This window comes from Peromyscus leucopus, chromosome 8b (assembly GCF_004664715.2).
Source record: "Peromyscus leucopus breed LL Stock chromosome 8b, UCI_PerLeu_2.1, whole genome shotgun sequence".
NCBI classification, from domain to species: Eukaryota; Metazoa; Chordata; class Mammalia; order Rodentia; family Cricetidae; genus Peromyscus; species Peromyscus leucopus.
This window is the reverse complement of record NC_051086.1, coordinates 500,576-514,388: the sequence shown is the minus strand read 5'-3', so window position 1 is coordinate 514,388 and position 13,813 is coordinate 500,576. Positions and strand designations below refer to the sequence as shown.

Genomic DNA, 13,813 nt, shown 5'->3' with positions numbered 1-13,813 from the left:
GACAGAAGGGTGAGGCCTTCACTACCAGGAGTGACAAGGTAATTGATATCTTGCTGGCATCTTTGTCAGTACAATTAATCCCAGGTAACAGGCAAGGTAACAATCAGTGGTGGTAAACTGAGGCTGAGTCATTCTTCTAGATGTGACCACAAGGGACTCCCCACCTGTCCCTCTGAACAGGACTTTCAAGTGCTAGGAACCAGCATCACGGGAACCTGGGCCACACACCCCACCCAGTGATGTCACAGGCTCCCTCTCTGACCCTCAGGCCACCTGCCAAGATGGGTGTCACTGGCTCCCACGGAGGTGGAATGCTGAGCTTCAGAACTGGCTGGTGTGGTGGGGACCCCGGTGATTCTTCTAACACATCTGCATGTCTGTACCCAAGAGGGGTCAGTGGAATTGTTCTGTGGTGGGTGTTTTTTTATTTTTATTTTTTTATTTTAATGCAGTTTATACAGAGTCTTCCTATGTACCTAGGCTGGTCAGTAAATGCCTACACTAAGAACTACAGCAGCACAGCAGGTACTTTGTAGACATTCAATAACAGCTCAATACATTTCGTTCCTGCTCCCCAACTCCTTGCCATCTCCCTTCCCCTGTCACAGACCCTGGGGACAGGACTTTGACCATAAGCCCCTGGAGATATGAGCTGTAGACAGGCCATAAAATGCCTGGTTCATTTAATGCCTATATTCCAAGCCCCAAACTTATGCAAGCCCTGAATTAAGGGTTACAGATGGGCCCACCCTACAGATGAGTAAATCTTTATTGTTCTAAACTTTATAGGTTAATAGGAGGGCTAAGAAAACACCCCAGTGGTTATAATTAGGACAATTACCTAGGCCAGAGTATTTTCAGCCTCATTAGTCCTATTTAGACCTCATAATTCAACTTGGTTTGTCTGTTTGTTGTTTGTTTGAAGAAACAGAGTCTTACTTTGTAGACCAGGTGACACTATACTTGTAATCCTCCTGTTTCAGCCCCCTGAGTGCTAGGATTACAGGTGCTCTTATGATCTAAATTTAATTGTGGAAAAAATAGCTCAATCCAGTAACAATGAGTAAACAACAAAGAAATAATAAAAGGAAGCACTATAAACAGCAATACAACAGAGTGGATCCAAACACATTGGTCACTACAATAGACATAAATGAGTTAAACTCTCTAATTAAGGGACTGGGGATCTAGCCCAAGTTAGCAGAGTGCTTGCCTGGTATGCACAAAGCGTTCAGTCCTCAGCACCTCATAACTTGGGCAGGATGGCTCATTCTTGTAATCTTGGTATTTGGGAAATGGAGGAAGGAGGATTGGGAGTCCAAGGTCATCCTTAGTTACATAGCAAGTTAAAAGCCAGCTTGGGCTACATGAGACCCTGTCTGTCCACAGACAGACAGATATTCCTCCCAAGCTGGCCTGGAACTCACAGAAATCCACCTGTCTCTACCTTTCAAGTATTGGTGGCAGACGCCTTTAATCCCAGCATTGGGGGGCAGAGGCTAGCCTGGTCTACATAGTGACTTCCAGGACAGCCAGGGCTACACAGAGAAACCCTGTCTCCAAAACAAAACAAAACAAAGCAAAGCAAAGCAAAACAAAACAAAACAAAAGGTGTGCACCACCAAGTGACCTCTGTGACACTTTAAGACATACCTGAAACTAAGTGATACAGGAAAGACGAACGCAAAGGAACAGAAGGTGACATTCCAGGAAGCTGCCACTGAAAGGGGAAGTATAATCTACACACCCCTAAAGACAGGACAGAGCATGACATCAGCATCACTACTGTGATTATTCCTGATTGCACAGCCCAAGAACAGAGGCAGCTGCCTCCGAAGGTTCGGACTTCATTAGCCTGAGATAAGCTATATCCTGGCAGACCTCCTCAGGGTATTCTGAAACACAGCCAGCGCTGAGAACAAGGAACTGAACATAGCGACTGTTAAAGCTGGGCTACATGAATGAGAAAAAATTCCAAGTCTCCACCGGATGAAAATCTTAAAGCCACATACAGGTGGTGTTCAATAAATACCAGATTGGTTAGCCAATTGGCTGATACTTTCCCTACTAGAAACTTCTGCGGTAATGACACAATAAATTCCCCCATACCCAGTTATTAATCCTGGAGAAGTAAATCCTACACTGAGTGGGTTGCCGGGGTAGTAACTCCTGCTCTATTTTTAAGGCCTGAACTGTTTCTGCCCAGGGAAGGCCGCCTACCTCCTGGCCTCTGGGCGTCTGGTTCCCCTTACAGACAGACACACAAGTCAGGTTGCTTTGGGTCATGAACCTGGTCTTGAAGATCCCTATAGTATTTATAGGGCTCAAGTTAACCATGGTGCCTCTGGGTATTAGAATGTCACTCTAAGAGGTAAATCATCATGACCCAGTCCAGCTAGCAGAATAGTATCAAAAAGAAGTGGTCACCCCTCTGTCTGCCACCAGGACTAAGTGGATGTCCTTTCATGGCCATATTCACTTCAGGTTTTCTTTAAAAAGAAATAAAAGGTCATTTATATCACCTTTCTAGCCTCCCTATCAGGAATATACAATTTTATTTTTTTATTTTTACATATTTATTATTTCTAAGGGTGTTTTCCTTGCATGTACATCTATATACCCCAAGTGTGCCTGGTGCTTGAGGAGGTCAGGAAAGGGCGTTGGACCCCTTGGGACTGGCATTGCATGAGGTTGTCAACCACCATGTGGTATTAAGAACTGAACCCAGGTCTTCTGTAAGAGTAACGTGTCTTCTTAATTGCTGAAGCATCTTTCTGGCCACCCCCACTTGTATTTTTAATATATCTGTTTGTCTACATCCAAGCTTTAGTTAGCAATAAAATTGCTTTGTGTTTTTTCCATTTTGTGGCTGTTGTTAGATGCTTTTGTTTGGTTTTGAAATAAGGTCTCGCTGTGTGACCTAGATTGCCCTGACCTCACAGTCTTCCTGCCTTGACCTCACCCGTGCTGGGATCAGAGACCAGCATCACCACACCTGACTGCTGTTTGCGCATTTTTAACAACTGACGTCTCTCACCTTTCATCCACTTGCTTCCCCTGCTCAGCATGACCCCACGAGGATACAATGTGTCTCATGAAATCCCCTCTGGAATTATCTCTATCAATCCTGCCCGCCCATCTGCTTAGATGCCCCCGCCCCCTTCCTATATTTCAGTACCCAGTGCCCTTCCCTGTTATCTGTTGTTTACTCTGCCTCCTCCCTAGTCCAGGACAGAGACTGGATGGGGGTGGGGCCATATTTCTCAAGCTCTAGGTGTCCCTTTTCCAGAGAGAACTCTACCCCCATCTACTTATCTACTCCATTCCCTAGCCTCTGATCCGATGGCTGCCCCCATTCTTTCATTCATGGTCCAATGGGTTACCACACAAACCCAAATGACCCTGAGGTAACACTGATTTAGGTGAGACAATGGGCTGGGAGGATGGGCGTATCCCGGTAGAGAGGCTTTGGGGTGGGGGCTCCCCTGGGAACCGAAGTCAATCGGGGAGAAGAAGCAGCGGAGATGGGGAAGGGCGCTTTAGGCAGAAGGCACAGCCTGGGCGAAGGCCTTGTGGATGACCAGGAGAGCACGGAGACAGGATAGGCACTCACGCCGTGCAGGGCGCCATTGCCCGTGTCCCAGAACAAAGAGTAAAGTTAAACAGTCCGGACACTGTCATCCCATGCAGCACTGGCCATGCCTGCAGCAGGGGGATGGACCACTGGGTTAGAACAGGAATGCCAGCGGGCAGCTGCAGGCATCCAGGGCCCAAGAGGGGGCTGTGAGTTCTGGAGGCAGCCCGAGTGAGGAGCCATTTAAGGGAGAACCGGGCAGCAGGAGGCTTCTCAGGCTTTGGAGGCTGCAAAACAGAAAGAAGAAAAGCCCGGAGGCCAGTTTCCTCTTCCGCTGCCTGGACAGGCTGAGGCAGGCAGGAGGGCACAGACAGTGCCAGTGAGGTTCCACACTGCCTCCAGGGGATTGCTGTGCCCTGGGAGTATGTGATCCCCGTCCCCTCCGCTTTGGGTGTTAACTAACACTTACAGGGTGTCGACTGAGCTATGCTTTCCAAAACAACGCGCCCCCAAGGCTGGCCACTGACACTGCCTGCCCACCACCTTCATTAGCAGCACTGCCCACAGGCTGAGGCCAGCTCTGGCCCAGATCTCTTCATCTGCCAACATCATCTACAGAGAGGAGAGCAGCCAGTCAGGAAGTGGAGGCTCACAAAGACAATCCCAACACACGGGGAGCTTAGGCAGGAGAACTGTCATGATTTCAAAGCTCATCTGGTTTACATGGTTAACTGGGGTCAGTCTGGGCTACAGAATGAGTTTGAAGCCAGTTTGGGATATATAGTGAGTTCAAGGCTACCTTGGGCTGCATTGTAAGTTGAGACGCTGCCTATACACACTCTGTCCAACCCTATGCCTAAGGACAATAAGGGAGGGCATAGTGCAATGTCTGCAGAGCTGGAGTCAACACTCGGCCATCTGGCTTGAGAGTCCCTGGACTGGGACCAGCCTCAGGTATGGGGTGGGATTCTCTTCAGGAACTGGACCCCAGCACAGGTCACTTGTGAGTCTAGGGTGGCGCCTTTACATTCAGCTTCACTTTTCTCCTCTGGGAAGTGGAACCCACTCCACCTGTGGGCATGCAGTCAGAATGACATGCTACCATATCCCAGCCATGTGACCCTGGGCAGATGCAGGGAAGTAGTGGGCAGTTCACTCTGCCTAAGACACCAGGTACCTAGTGCGCTTCGCTAACAGGCCCTCCCCTAATCTTCTCCCTCCAGCTCTCATTCATCAACGGGTCCATGCATGGCCTCCGTGAGTCTGCTGCCTGGTAGGCTTCCAGTGGCGTTTGTATCACTGCTCCCATTGCTCAGATGATGAAACTGAGGTTCAGAGATAGGAAGTGACCTCCTCAAAGTCACACAGTTCAGGTGAGGCACAGCTAGCTGGCTGGGGTTTCAACTCATGCCTAGTGGACATCAACCACTGCTCTTAGCCACCAAGATGGCCAAGGTGCCCCAAGACATGCTTCCTGCCAGTCCCCTCGCTCCACACAGGATCCTCCCACCGGGGCAGAGTCATTCATGCTGTCCCTCTTGATTGCCAACTTTTTAAAAACTAGGATCATTTTGGAGACAAACTTCTGGGCATGTCCGCCAGAGAGTTTCTAGATTAGGTTAGTTGAGGTGAGAAGACCCACCCTGAATGCAGGCTGCACCGTCCCATGAGCTGGGGCCCCAGACTGAAGAAAAAGGAGAAAGTGACCTAAGCACCAGCGTCCATCCCTTCCTGCACACTGAGGGTGCGGGGTGACCAGCGGCCTCACACTCCTGCCGCCACACGTCCCCACTGCGACAGACCGTGTCCTAGAACGGTGAGCTAAAGTACCGCCGCCCCCCCTCCCCCGCCGCCTTAAGTTGTGTTTGCCAGGTGTTCTGACCCAGCCGTGAGTGTAAGTCATGACTCATGTATGTCACACACTCATAACACAGCCAGAGGCTATGTCATGGGGGGCACATGACTGGAGGTGGACATGTGAGATCAGTTCTATTTCATTTTTTAGACAAGGTCTCTACGTAGACTGAGCTGGCCTGGAACTCACAGAGGTCGCTCATTGAAGTCAGGTTTCTGTCTGTGGATTCAGTCTGACCCCAAAGCCAGATGATCTTAACTGCTCCACTCAGACATCTTTCCCAGGAAGTCCTCCCTGGCCTAGACACACTGCGACCTGACAACCTCACTCACACAGTTCCAGAACAGAGTGGGTGGGCTGCAGACCTTGTCCACCTGCCCCCATCCATCCAACAGTCACGTGGTCAGACCCGTGTTTAAGCTTAACCTCATCTCCCCAGTGTGACGCCACAGCTGAGTGCAGGGAGCTGTCAAGGTCCCCCTCCGCTTTGCCCCACCCACTGGGGTCATCGTGGTTCGTTCCTGGGTAAAATAAGCACATCCTCTGCATTTGTGTGCTTGTTTTCAGACAGGGTCTCATGCAGCTTTGGCTGGCCTCAGACCCTCTCTGTACACAGGGATGACCTTGAACTTCTGACTCCCCTGCCTTTACATTCCAAGTGCTGGGATGACAGGTATGTGCTACCATGCTTGTTTTTATACAGTTTGGGGACTCAAACCCAGGGCTTCGTGCATGCTAGACAAGCACTGTACCAACTGATCTACAGCCCCAGCCACAAAGACCTCAAATTTGTATCATCATCATCATCATCATCATCATCGCCTTATGTCGACACCCCCTATGCATCTCACCCTTTTCTCTGGGTTATTTCACTTAATCCTTAGCTGATACTCACAGGCAGACACTCTGGTGAGAAGGTGGCTCGGAAAGGTCAAGAACCCCCACTAAGTTGTACAGTCAGGAGAGTGGGAGCATGTCCCCTCCAGTCCCTCCCTGTTAGTCTAGATGCTATCCTCAGTGACCTGCACCACCAAGCCTGACCCTGTCATTAGTTCAGGTGTGAACACCAACTTCCACACCTGTCATTAGGAACCAGGGTGACAGGAGCAGCGGGGTTCACACCCTGCCTAGCACCCCTCAACCCCTGTCAGCTGTTAAAGGCAGACAAACAGGGAGAGTGCCTCTCTGTTCCTTGACAGGGACTTGTGCTGTCCAAGCCCTTGGCCACCTGGGTGTAAGGTTGCCTCAGGGCTGCTGGGTCCCCTGAGTTTGGGAACACACTAACAACCCTTGCTTGGGTATTTCTGATATGCTGGGGATTGTTTTCTCCAGCCCTCCACTGGTGAAAGGCTGATCATCCCGGACTTTTTCAGGCAGGGAAAATGAGGCTCAGAGCTGCCCACGAGTTAGCAAAACCTGGGTGAGCAACAAGCCTCCTGCTCCCTGGACCTGAGTTCCCCCGGGACTGCCCTCTCCCTCAAACATCAACAGAGGAGTCACAGAGAACTCAGAGTGAGGGAATAACTCAGGGGCTGATCCCTATGGCTAGCAACCACAGTTCAGAACAATAAGGGGACACACACCACCACCACCACCACCACCACCACCACCACCACCACCACCACCGTGGTTGCTACAGGGCTGGCTGGGCACCAGCCATTGCTACAGGGATTCTTGTAGTCACAACTCTGGGGAGGCTGAGGCAGGAGGATGGAGTTCAAGGCCAGGCTGGGCTGCACAGTGGTTTCAAGGTAAACCTGAACTACATGGTAAGGGCTGTCTCAAAAAAACAAAAATAAAAAAATAAAGAAAGGAAGAAAGAAAAGGTGTGTGTGTGTGTGTGTGTGTGTGTGATGGGAGAGAGAGAGAGAGAGAGAGAGAGAGAGAGAGAGAGAGAGAGAGAGAGAGCGCCTGAGTAGGCACAAGGTGGCCCTATCCCACAGTTTTGTCAGGAGCCGGTCCTCCAGCTGGGGGGTGGGAACAGAGAGCACCCTGGGATGGGAGACCATGAAGAGAAGTGTCTGGTCCCCACTCAGGGCTGAGTGACCACAAGGCCATGGGAACCTAAAGAAGGCTTCACCCTGTCCTGGAGCAAGAGACCTCTGAGCTGAGGTCCGTGCCAAGACTGGCAGCCAAGGACGGAGAGGGGCTGCCTAGGCCAGAGGCTGGCAGGACCCCAGCACTTAACCACAGCACTCTCAGTGTCCCTGTGGTTGGCAAAGATGGAGCTCTTCCTTCCTCCGTCTCTGCTCTCTTGGCTTTGCTGTTAGGTCCCAGCCCAGGCCTTCGGGGCTGGAGGGCTGGGAGTGTGGGGGTGGGACCTGGCCCAGCTCCTGGGATGTGTGACTCTTCTCCTGCTGAGGACCACAGGGGCCTGACCCCTTGTGGGACTGGCATGGAGTATCCGATTGTGCAATCCTCAAGAGAACAGCACAAGCACTGGATGGGACCCCAGCTGGGTCTGACAGCCAGCTGGATGGGCCTCAGAGGAACAGCATCAAGGGCCTTGCCCAGTCTCCGAGGTTGTGAAAGACAGGGTTGATGAGGGGAGGGCAGGAGAGGGGAGGAGACCTCAGAACAAGGGAAGAAATTACTCTGAGCTTCAGACAGCCCTGTCAGTGGACCACGGGGCAGCCTAGTTTCTGAAAGCATAAGAACCTGCAGGCCACTCTCCCAGGCTGCAGTGCCCAGGGCACCTGTCTCATAGGTGGGTCTAGGTTGAATGGCAGAGACAGCCAGTGGGGAAGCCCTGGGCCGGAGTCTCCCCTCTTGCCTCCAGCTGAGGTCTGGGGAGTGGGAGGAACTGCTCATGGGCCAGTGGAGGACAGCTAGGTGTAGGATCTCTCAGCCAGGTGAGTTGCGACATTTGTTACTTCTCTGCCTGAAGATCCCCCCCCCCCCATTTCCCCTAGTGAGGTATCAAGGCAGAGGCACGAGTTCCACCCCTTCCCTCAATCTCAGCAACTCCACCAGTCTCCCCCAAACCGGTTATTAAACGAATGAATACATTAGGCTTATCAAAACCGACGTGGGCTGCTTCTCCATCCAGACGCATCAAGACATGTCATTCGCTTCTCGGGCGGCCCTGGGACTGTTCCCAGGGATGGCAGACGCGGCCAGTTTCGGGGCTAGGGGGGTGGGGAAGCGCCGGGAGCCACACCCCTCAGAAATCATGCAGTGAGAAAGAGGCCCGTCCACACCCAGCCCGCCGAGCGGCGACTCCAGAGAGCCTGGGAATGCCTAAACCTGGGCCCCACGCGGCCCCTGCACCCACCGCGGCCTTTGAGTGCTCCAACGCAAGCAGGCAGGTGCAGCCCGAGAGTCAGGACAGGTGGCCCGTCCTTGGAGTCACCATCTCTCGCAGCCCAACGCCAGCAGCACCTGCTCGGTCTACAAGTCCCTCGGGGGAGCACCCTACCCTTGTACTCCCTACTCAAGTCCCCACCATTAAGGCCCCCAAGTAGAGCATCCTGGGGCTCTAGAGCCCCTTGTGCCCCTCACGGGTCCCATGCCACCAGGGTAGAACTTCCCGCTCTAGAGGGACCTCCGCCCGGCGTCCCCACGCATCGTCAACTCCTGGCTCAGCTCTGAGTCTCTCGCATCCCAGCCCAGGGTGCCCCCTCACCTCCGGGTCTGCACCGTTGGGCTGTATTTGCCTTTGTTTTTCTTCCTGAAGAGCGAGTGCATGGTGGCGCTTGGGACGGAGGGACCTGGGACACGGCGACAGGCCCGGCGCGCACCGAAAGCGGGCGGCGGGCTCAGGTGAAAGGCGGCGGCAGCAGCGGCGGCGGCGCGCGGAGCCCCTAGTGAGGAGGGCCGTGGCTCTGGGTCACTACTGGGACAGGGCGGGGCGATCGCCCGCCACTCGCCGGCCTGCCGCTCCCCGGGAAGGTGGCGCTTACCTTGCGGGCGGGGCTTCAAGCGCGCTGCCTAGGTCCCCGCCGGACACCGCCCCCGCCGCCTGGTACTGCAGAGGCTGCGCAGCCGGTAGCCAGAACCGGGACTCCCAGTCCACCTGCGCCGGAACAAGAGACCGCGCCCATCATGCACGTCGGGGCTGGCGCGCCCCCTGGCTGAAGGGTTTACCTGGGCTTACCAAGACACCAAGACACTCTTTTGATGACTCCCAGCTGGAACCTTAGACAGATGTGGGAGACTGGAGGTGGTGGTGGGCTCCCTGCGCCCTGCATGGTCATTCACACTCATGGTGGGGGCAACGTGACTGGTGATGGCCACAGCTACGGCGTGGTACTGAATTCAGATCCTGTGGCCACCTACAGTCAGTCAAGGGTTCTCTGTGCCGTGTTTTACTTACTCTGCCTCGGTTTCTTCCCTTGCCAAAGGATGATAACGACCCACATCCGGAAAGGCTAGAGGGGATTCCTGAAGCTAATTCACCAAAAAGCTTGGCACACGGTGCCTGCTCAAACAAGCAAGAAGCTTGGCCACCACTGCCACCCAGGCCAGCTGGGGAGAACATAAATATCCCTAGAAACTTTCATAACCCCGGGCCCTGGCATGATAGAGACTTCATGGTGGGTCATAAAAGCTGCTTAGTTCTGGCTGAGAATAGCAACATTGTGCAATCCTGCCAGCACGTCCTGGGGTGAGACGGAGCTGGGAGCAGAAGGCTGGTGGAAACATGGGAGTTTTATCCCATTCGGAGCTGTACCTGCATCCCATGAGCTCAAAGGGATGCATCTCTTTTTGTTGACTGGTGGAAAACTGAGTCTGGGTAGGAGTGAGAGTGGAGACAGCTGAGAGGACTCAGTGCCACCCTGGGGTCGGGGGTCAGGTAGGAGCTCATCTGGGAAGAGGCCCTCTGGAGAGACTCCACAGACAGCCAAAGGGCTTAGAGTTCAAGCCGGAGATGAGGTCTTGAGAGGGGAAAGGGAAGGACAGCTGTGGGCCTTGATCACAGCATCAGGAGACTTGGATTCAAGTTGAGCTGTCTGTCTGCAGCCTCTGTCCCACGGTTTAAAATAGGGAGGCTGGTGCTGGAGTGGGTGTAGGGGATTAGCTCAGCTGCTAAGAGAACATGCTGCTCCTGCAGAGGACCCCTGTCAGTTCCCAGAACCCATGTTAGGCGGCTCCAGCCCTGGTGGATCTGATGCCTTCCTCTGGACTCCACAGGTACCCGCTGTCATGTGCACATACCCACGCATGTACCCACCCACATACACATGATTTAAAAAGTAAATATACTTTTAAACTATGGAGGTTGAAGCAAGGAGTGCAGCTCCTGAGAGCTGGTGGGTGGGATACCTGTACAATATGCTTTTGTACATATAGAAAGCTTCTGGAAGGACCCATGAGAAACTGTTAGCCTTGACTCCCCCAAGGATGAACAAGACTCTTCACCAGGGAAGAAGGGGGGGGGCAGCCAGGACAGACCGATGTTTGAATCTTTACTTGGTGTCTTTTCATCTGTGGGGAACAGTGAACAAGCCCCTTTGTCTCTCTGGGCCTCTGTTTTCCCCATCTGTGAAGTGGGTAAACCTGTGAGTGACTGGCATGGGCTGAGATCCTTCATAGAGAGTCCCTAGCACAGCCTGGTTGTGATTAGACAGGACTCAAAAAAACAGGGACGCATCCTTTGCTGCAGGACGTCAGCTCATTGGATGCCAGGTACAGCTCTGAATAAAACTCCAGATTTCCCCAAACACTCAAATCCTCTTCTCAACAATTCCTGGGTGGGTGAGCGGGTGGGCGGGTGTGAAGTGATTTGGGGAGGCCTATGCACCGGGAGCTCCAGGCTCACAGGCTTGGCGCACTGCAGAGTAACAACAACATCAACAACATTGATAGTTGATGATCCAGTCTCCTGCGCGCTCCCTGCGAAGTGAAGCCTCTGGGATTCCCCGCTTAGGAGGGATCTGGCATCTCGGCCTTTTCTCTTGGGAAGGGAGCCATATTGAGAGTCACAGTGCCTGACTGGTCTGTGGCCCCATCTGCCAGCTGCAAGTGCCCAAAATCTGGACACCCCTCTCTCTACCCACCATAGCTTCCACTCCCAGGCTCAGGGCAGCTGGGCCTGGTGCCCACTGACTCAGCTGGGCCCAGCCCAGGAGTGTTGGAGGGAATTAACAGATTAAGGGAGGAATTCCACTTGGCCCTCACCCGCCTTCTCGCTCCACGTTCTAAAAACAGCCAGGCTAGGCCTAGTGCAGCTGTGTGTGTGTGTGTGTGTGTGTGTGTGTGTGTGTGTGTGTGTGCATGGGTGTGTGTGCACGTGTATATGCACATGCAGTCCACACGTATCTGTGGGCAGGCAGGATGGGGTGGGGGACCTGCCCTCACCCGTACATCCTCTGGGGGCCAGATGGGGTTAATTTGGCATTGGCAAGCTGTCTTCTGCCAAGTGACTCATCTCCTCTGCTGAGGCGGGGGCGGGGAGGCCAGCACTGGGGCTGAGTAGGACTTGTTCCAGGATGGTCAAACCTCGTTGAGGAGGCACCTGCAGGCCCATCCAGTGCCCAGCAACCAGTGACCCTTGGCCTTTCACACCTGTCCCTTTCCAAAGCTGGAAGGAGGGACTTCATTGTTGCAAGGGTCACCCACACCCTCTTTGTGCTCACCATTTCCCCAGAAGTTGGAGAGGAATGCACACTCCACGCTCACTTTGAACCAGTTTGAAACAGGAAGAACAACATTCTCTCAGCTGGGGAACAGAGAGAGGGCCATGCTTACAGGACCGGGATGAAGCCTTCTTCTCCCAGGGCGGGAGGCCAGGTCCATCCTCATGGATAGTCCCTCTTTCATCTCCTACATGGCTCCACCTTCTCCTGGGGAACACTTTCTGGTAGATACAGACTCCCAGCAGGCATGGTGGCAGAGACCTCAGCTGAGGCTCCCTGTGAAGTGAAGCCTCCGGGATTCCCTGTAGTGGGTAATCGCTCAGCCAATGACCTTGGGCTACTTGGCCTGATAGAGGTGGTGCTCCTTGTCTGCCTGCGTCACCTCTTAAAAGAGAAGAGAAGTGTGTGCGTGAGTTCAAGACTAGCTCGAGTGACTTAACCAACAAAAAGTCCGAAGAGCTGGGCACAGAGCTCAGTGGTATGCTGTTGCCTGGCAGGTGTGAGGCCCTTATGTCCAGTTCCAGGTTTCTCCCTCTGAGATTATGGTTGAATGGGGTCTTCAGAGGGCCCAAAAACTGCATTTTTATTAGCATCATGCTCTACCCACTGAGATAACCAGCCAGATGAAAACTGATTTTTAGTTAGCAGCCATCCTCTGGAACACAAAAGCAGACAGTTTGGGGACTATCTGAAAAACACAGTTCAAAACCAGCTTGGGTTTGAATCCTGGCTGTGTGATCTCAACAGGTGGCTTAACCACTCTGGGCTGCTTCACTAATATATAAGGGGCAGTCAGTGCAAAGGGATGAGTTCGGAGCCCTGGTATACAGGCCTCTCCTCCCCACACTCCCAGAGGACAGGAGGGGGCTGGCCCAGCTTCGCTCTGTATTGTGCAACACGTATTTACTTTTCCTGCAGGACAATTCTTTGGATAGAAAGTCAAGCTGGCCCTTCAGCTCATGGGCTGACTCATACCTAACCCCGAGCTGCTCCCCCTCACTAGAGCTCCCCATAGTTTCCCCTCGACAAGAGGGAAGCTGAGCTCTGGAAGCAGGCACAGAAGAGGGTCCAGGGTGACTCACCGAGTCTTCTTGCTCCTGAGTCACCCCTAGAGCATTTACCTCAGTCCCTCACCCACCGGGGCCCCTGTCAGCCTCCTCCTGCCTCATGGGTAGACCCACCCAGTGGCCACTCCAGGAGGACAGGTTCCCATGACTCCCTGCTACCCTCCCTAGACGCAGGTATGCACCTGTACAGTTGGGTATGTTGCCAAAATATGGAGACAACACCCACTACAGTTGAACGGTGATTGCTCTGAACCCCAGGGCCCTGGCCCTCTCCCTACATGGCCCAGCCACAAAGGGGTGAATCCGAAGCTCAGACATCTCCCTCTAGGACTACCCCTGGTCCTCCCACACTCACCATGAGGGTTTCTCTGCAAGGAGGTCATCCTGTCAGGGCAGAGTGCCTCTAGGTGGGGCTGAACAGGCTCTGCCAGGCACAGCATCCCTGCAGGACAGACTGCCCTGCCTCCTGTCCACGCCCAGCTGCTTCTTCCTGCCTGCTGCCCGCTCCTCCCTTTCTGAGCCCTGCCAGGCTCATGCCGACCAGACCAGTGCAGCGACATTCTTGGGCCAGTTTCTAGGGTGTGAATGACCCTGGGGCTGGTCAGGTCAGAAGGTCAGAGCCTTGTTCCCTCCAATGCCCAGAATCCCAAGTGATAGATGAGTCAGGCTACAAGGCACAGAACTAGAAATCAAACTAGATGTTAGCTTGAAGCCCATCTGGGCTCAAAAGCCAGCTCGG

General features: G+C 53.4%; 1 protein-coding gene across 1 annotated transcript in view; it reads right to left on the bottom strand.

Moving 5' to 3' along the window:
- The window catches only part of Ppl (periplakin), a 51,269-nt gene extending 42,007 nt beyond the window's left edge, over positions 1-9,262 (bottom strand). Inside the window, exon 1 of the mRNA XM_028894784.2 lies at positions 9,055-9,262. Coding sequence (XP_028750617.1) covers positions 9,055-9,116 — 62 coding nt within the window. The 5' untranslated portion in view covers positions 9,117-9,262. The remainder of the gene's footprint in view (positions 1-9,054) is intronic.
- Positions 9,263-13,813: the final 4,551 nt, after the last annotated feature.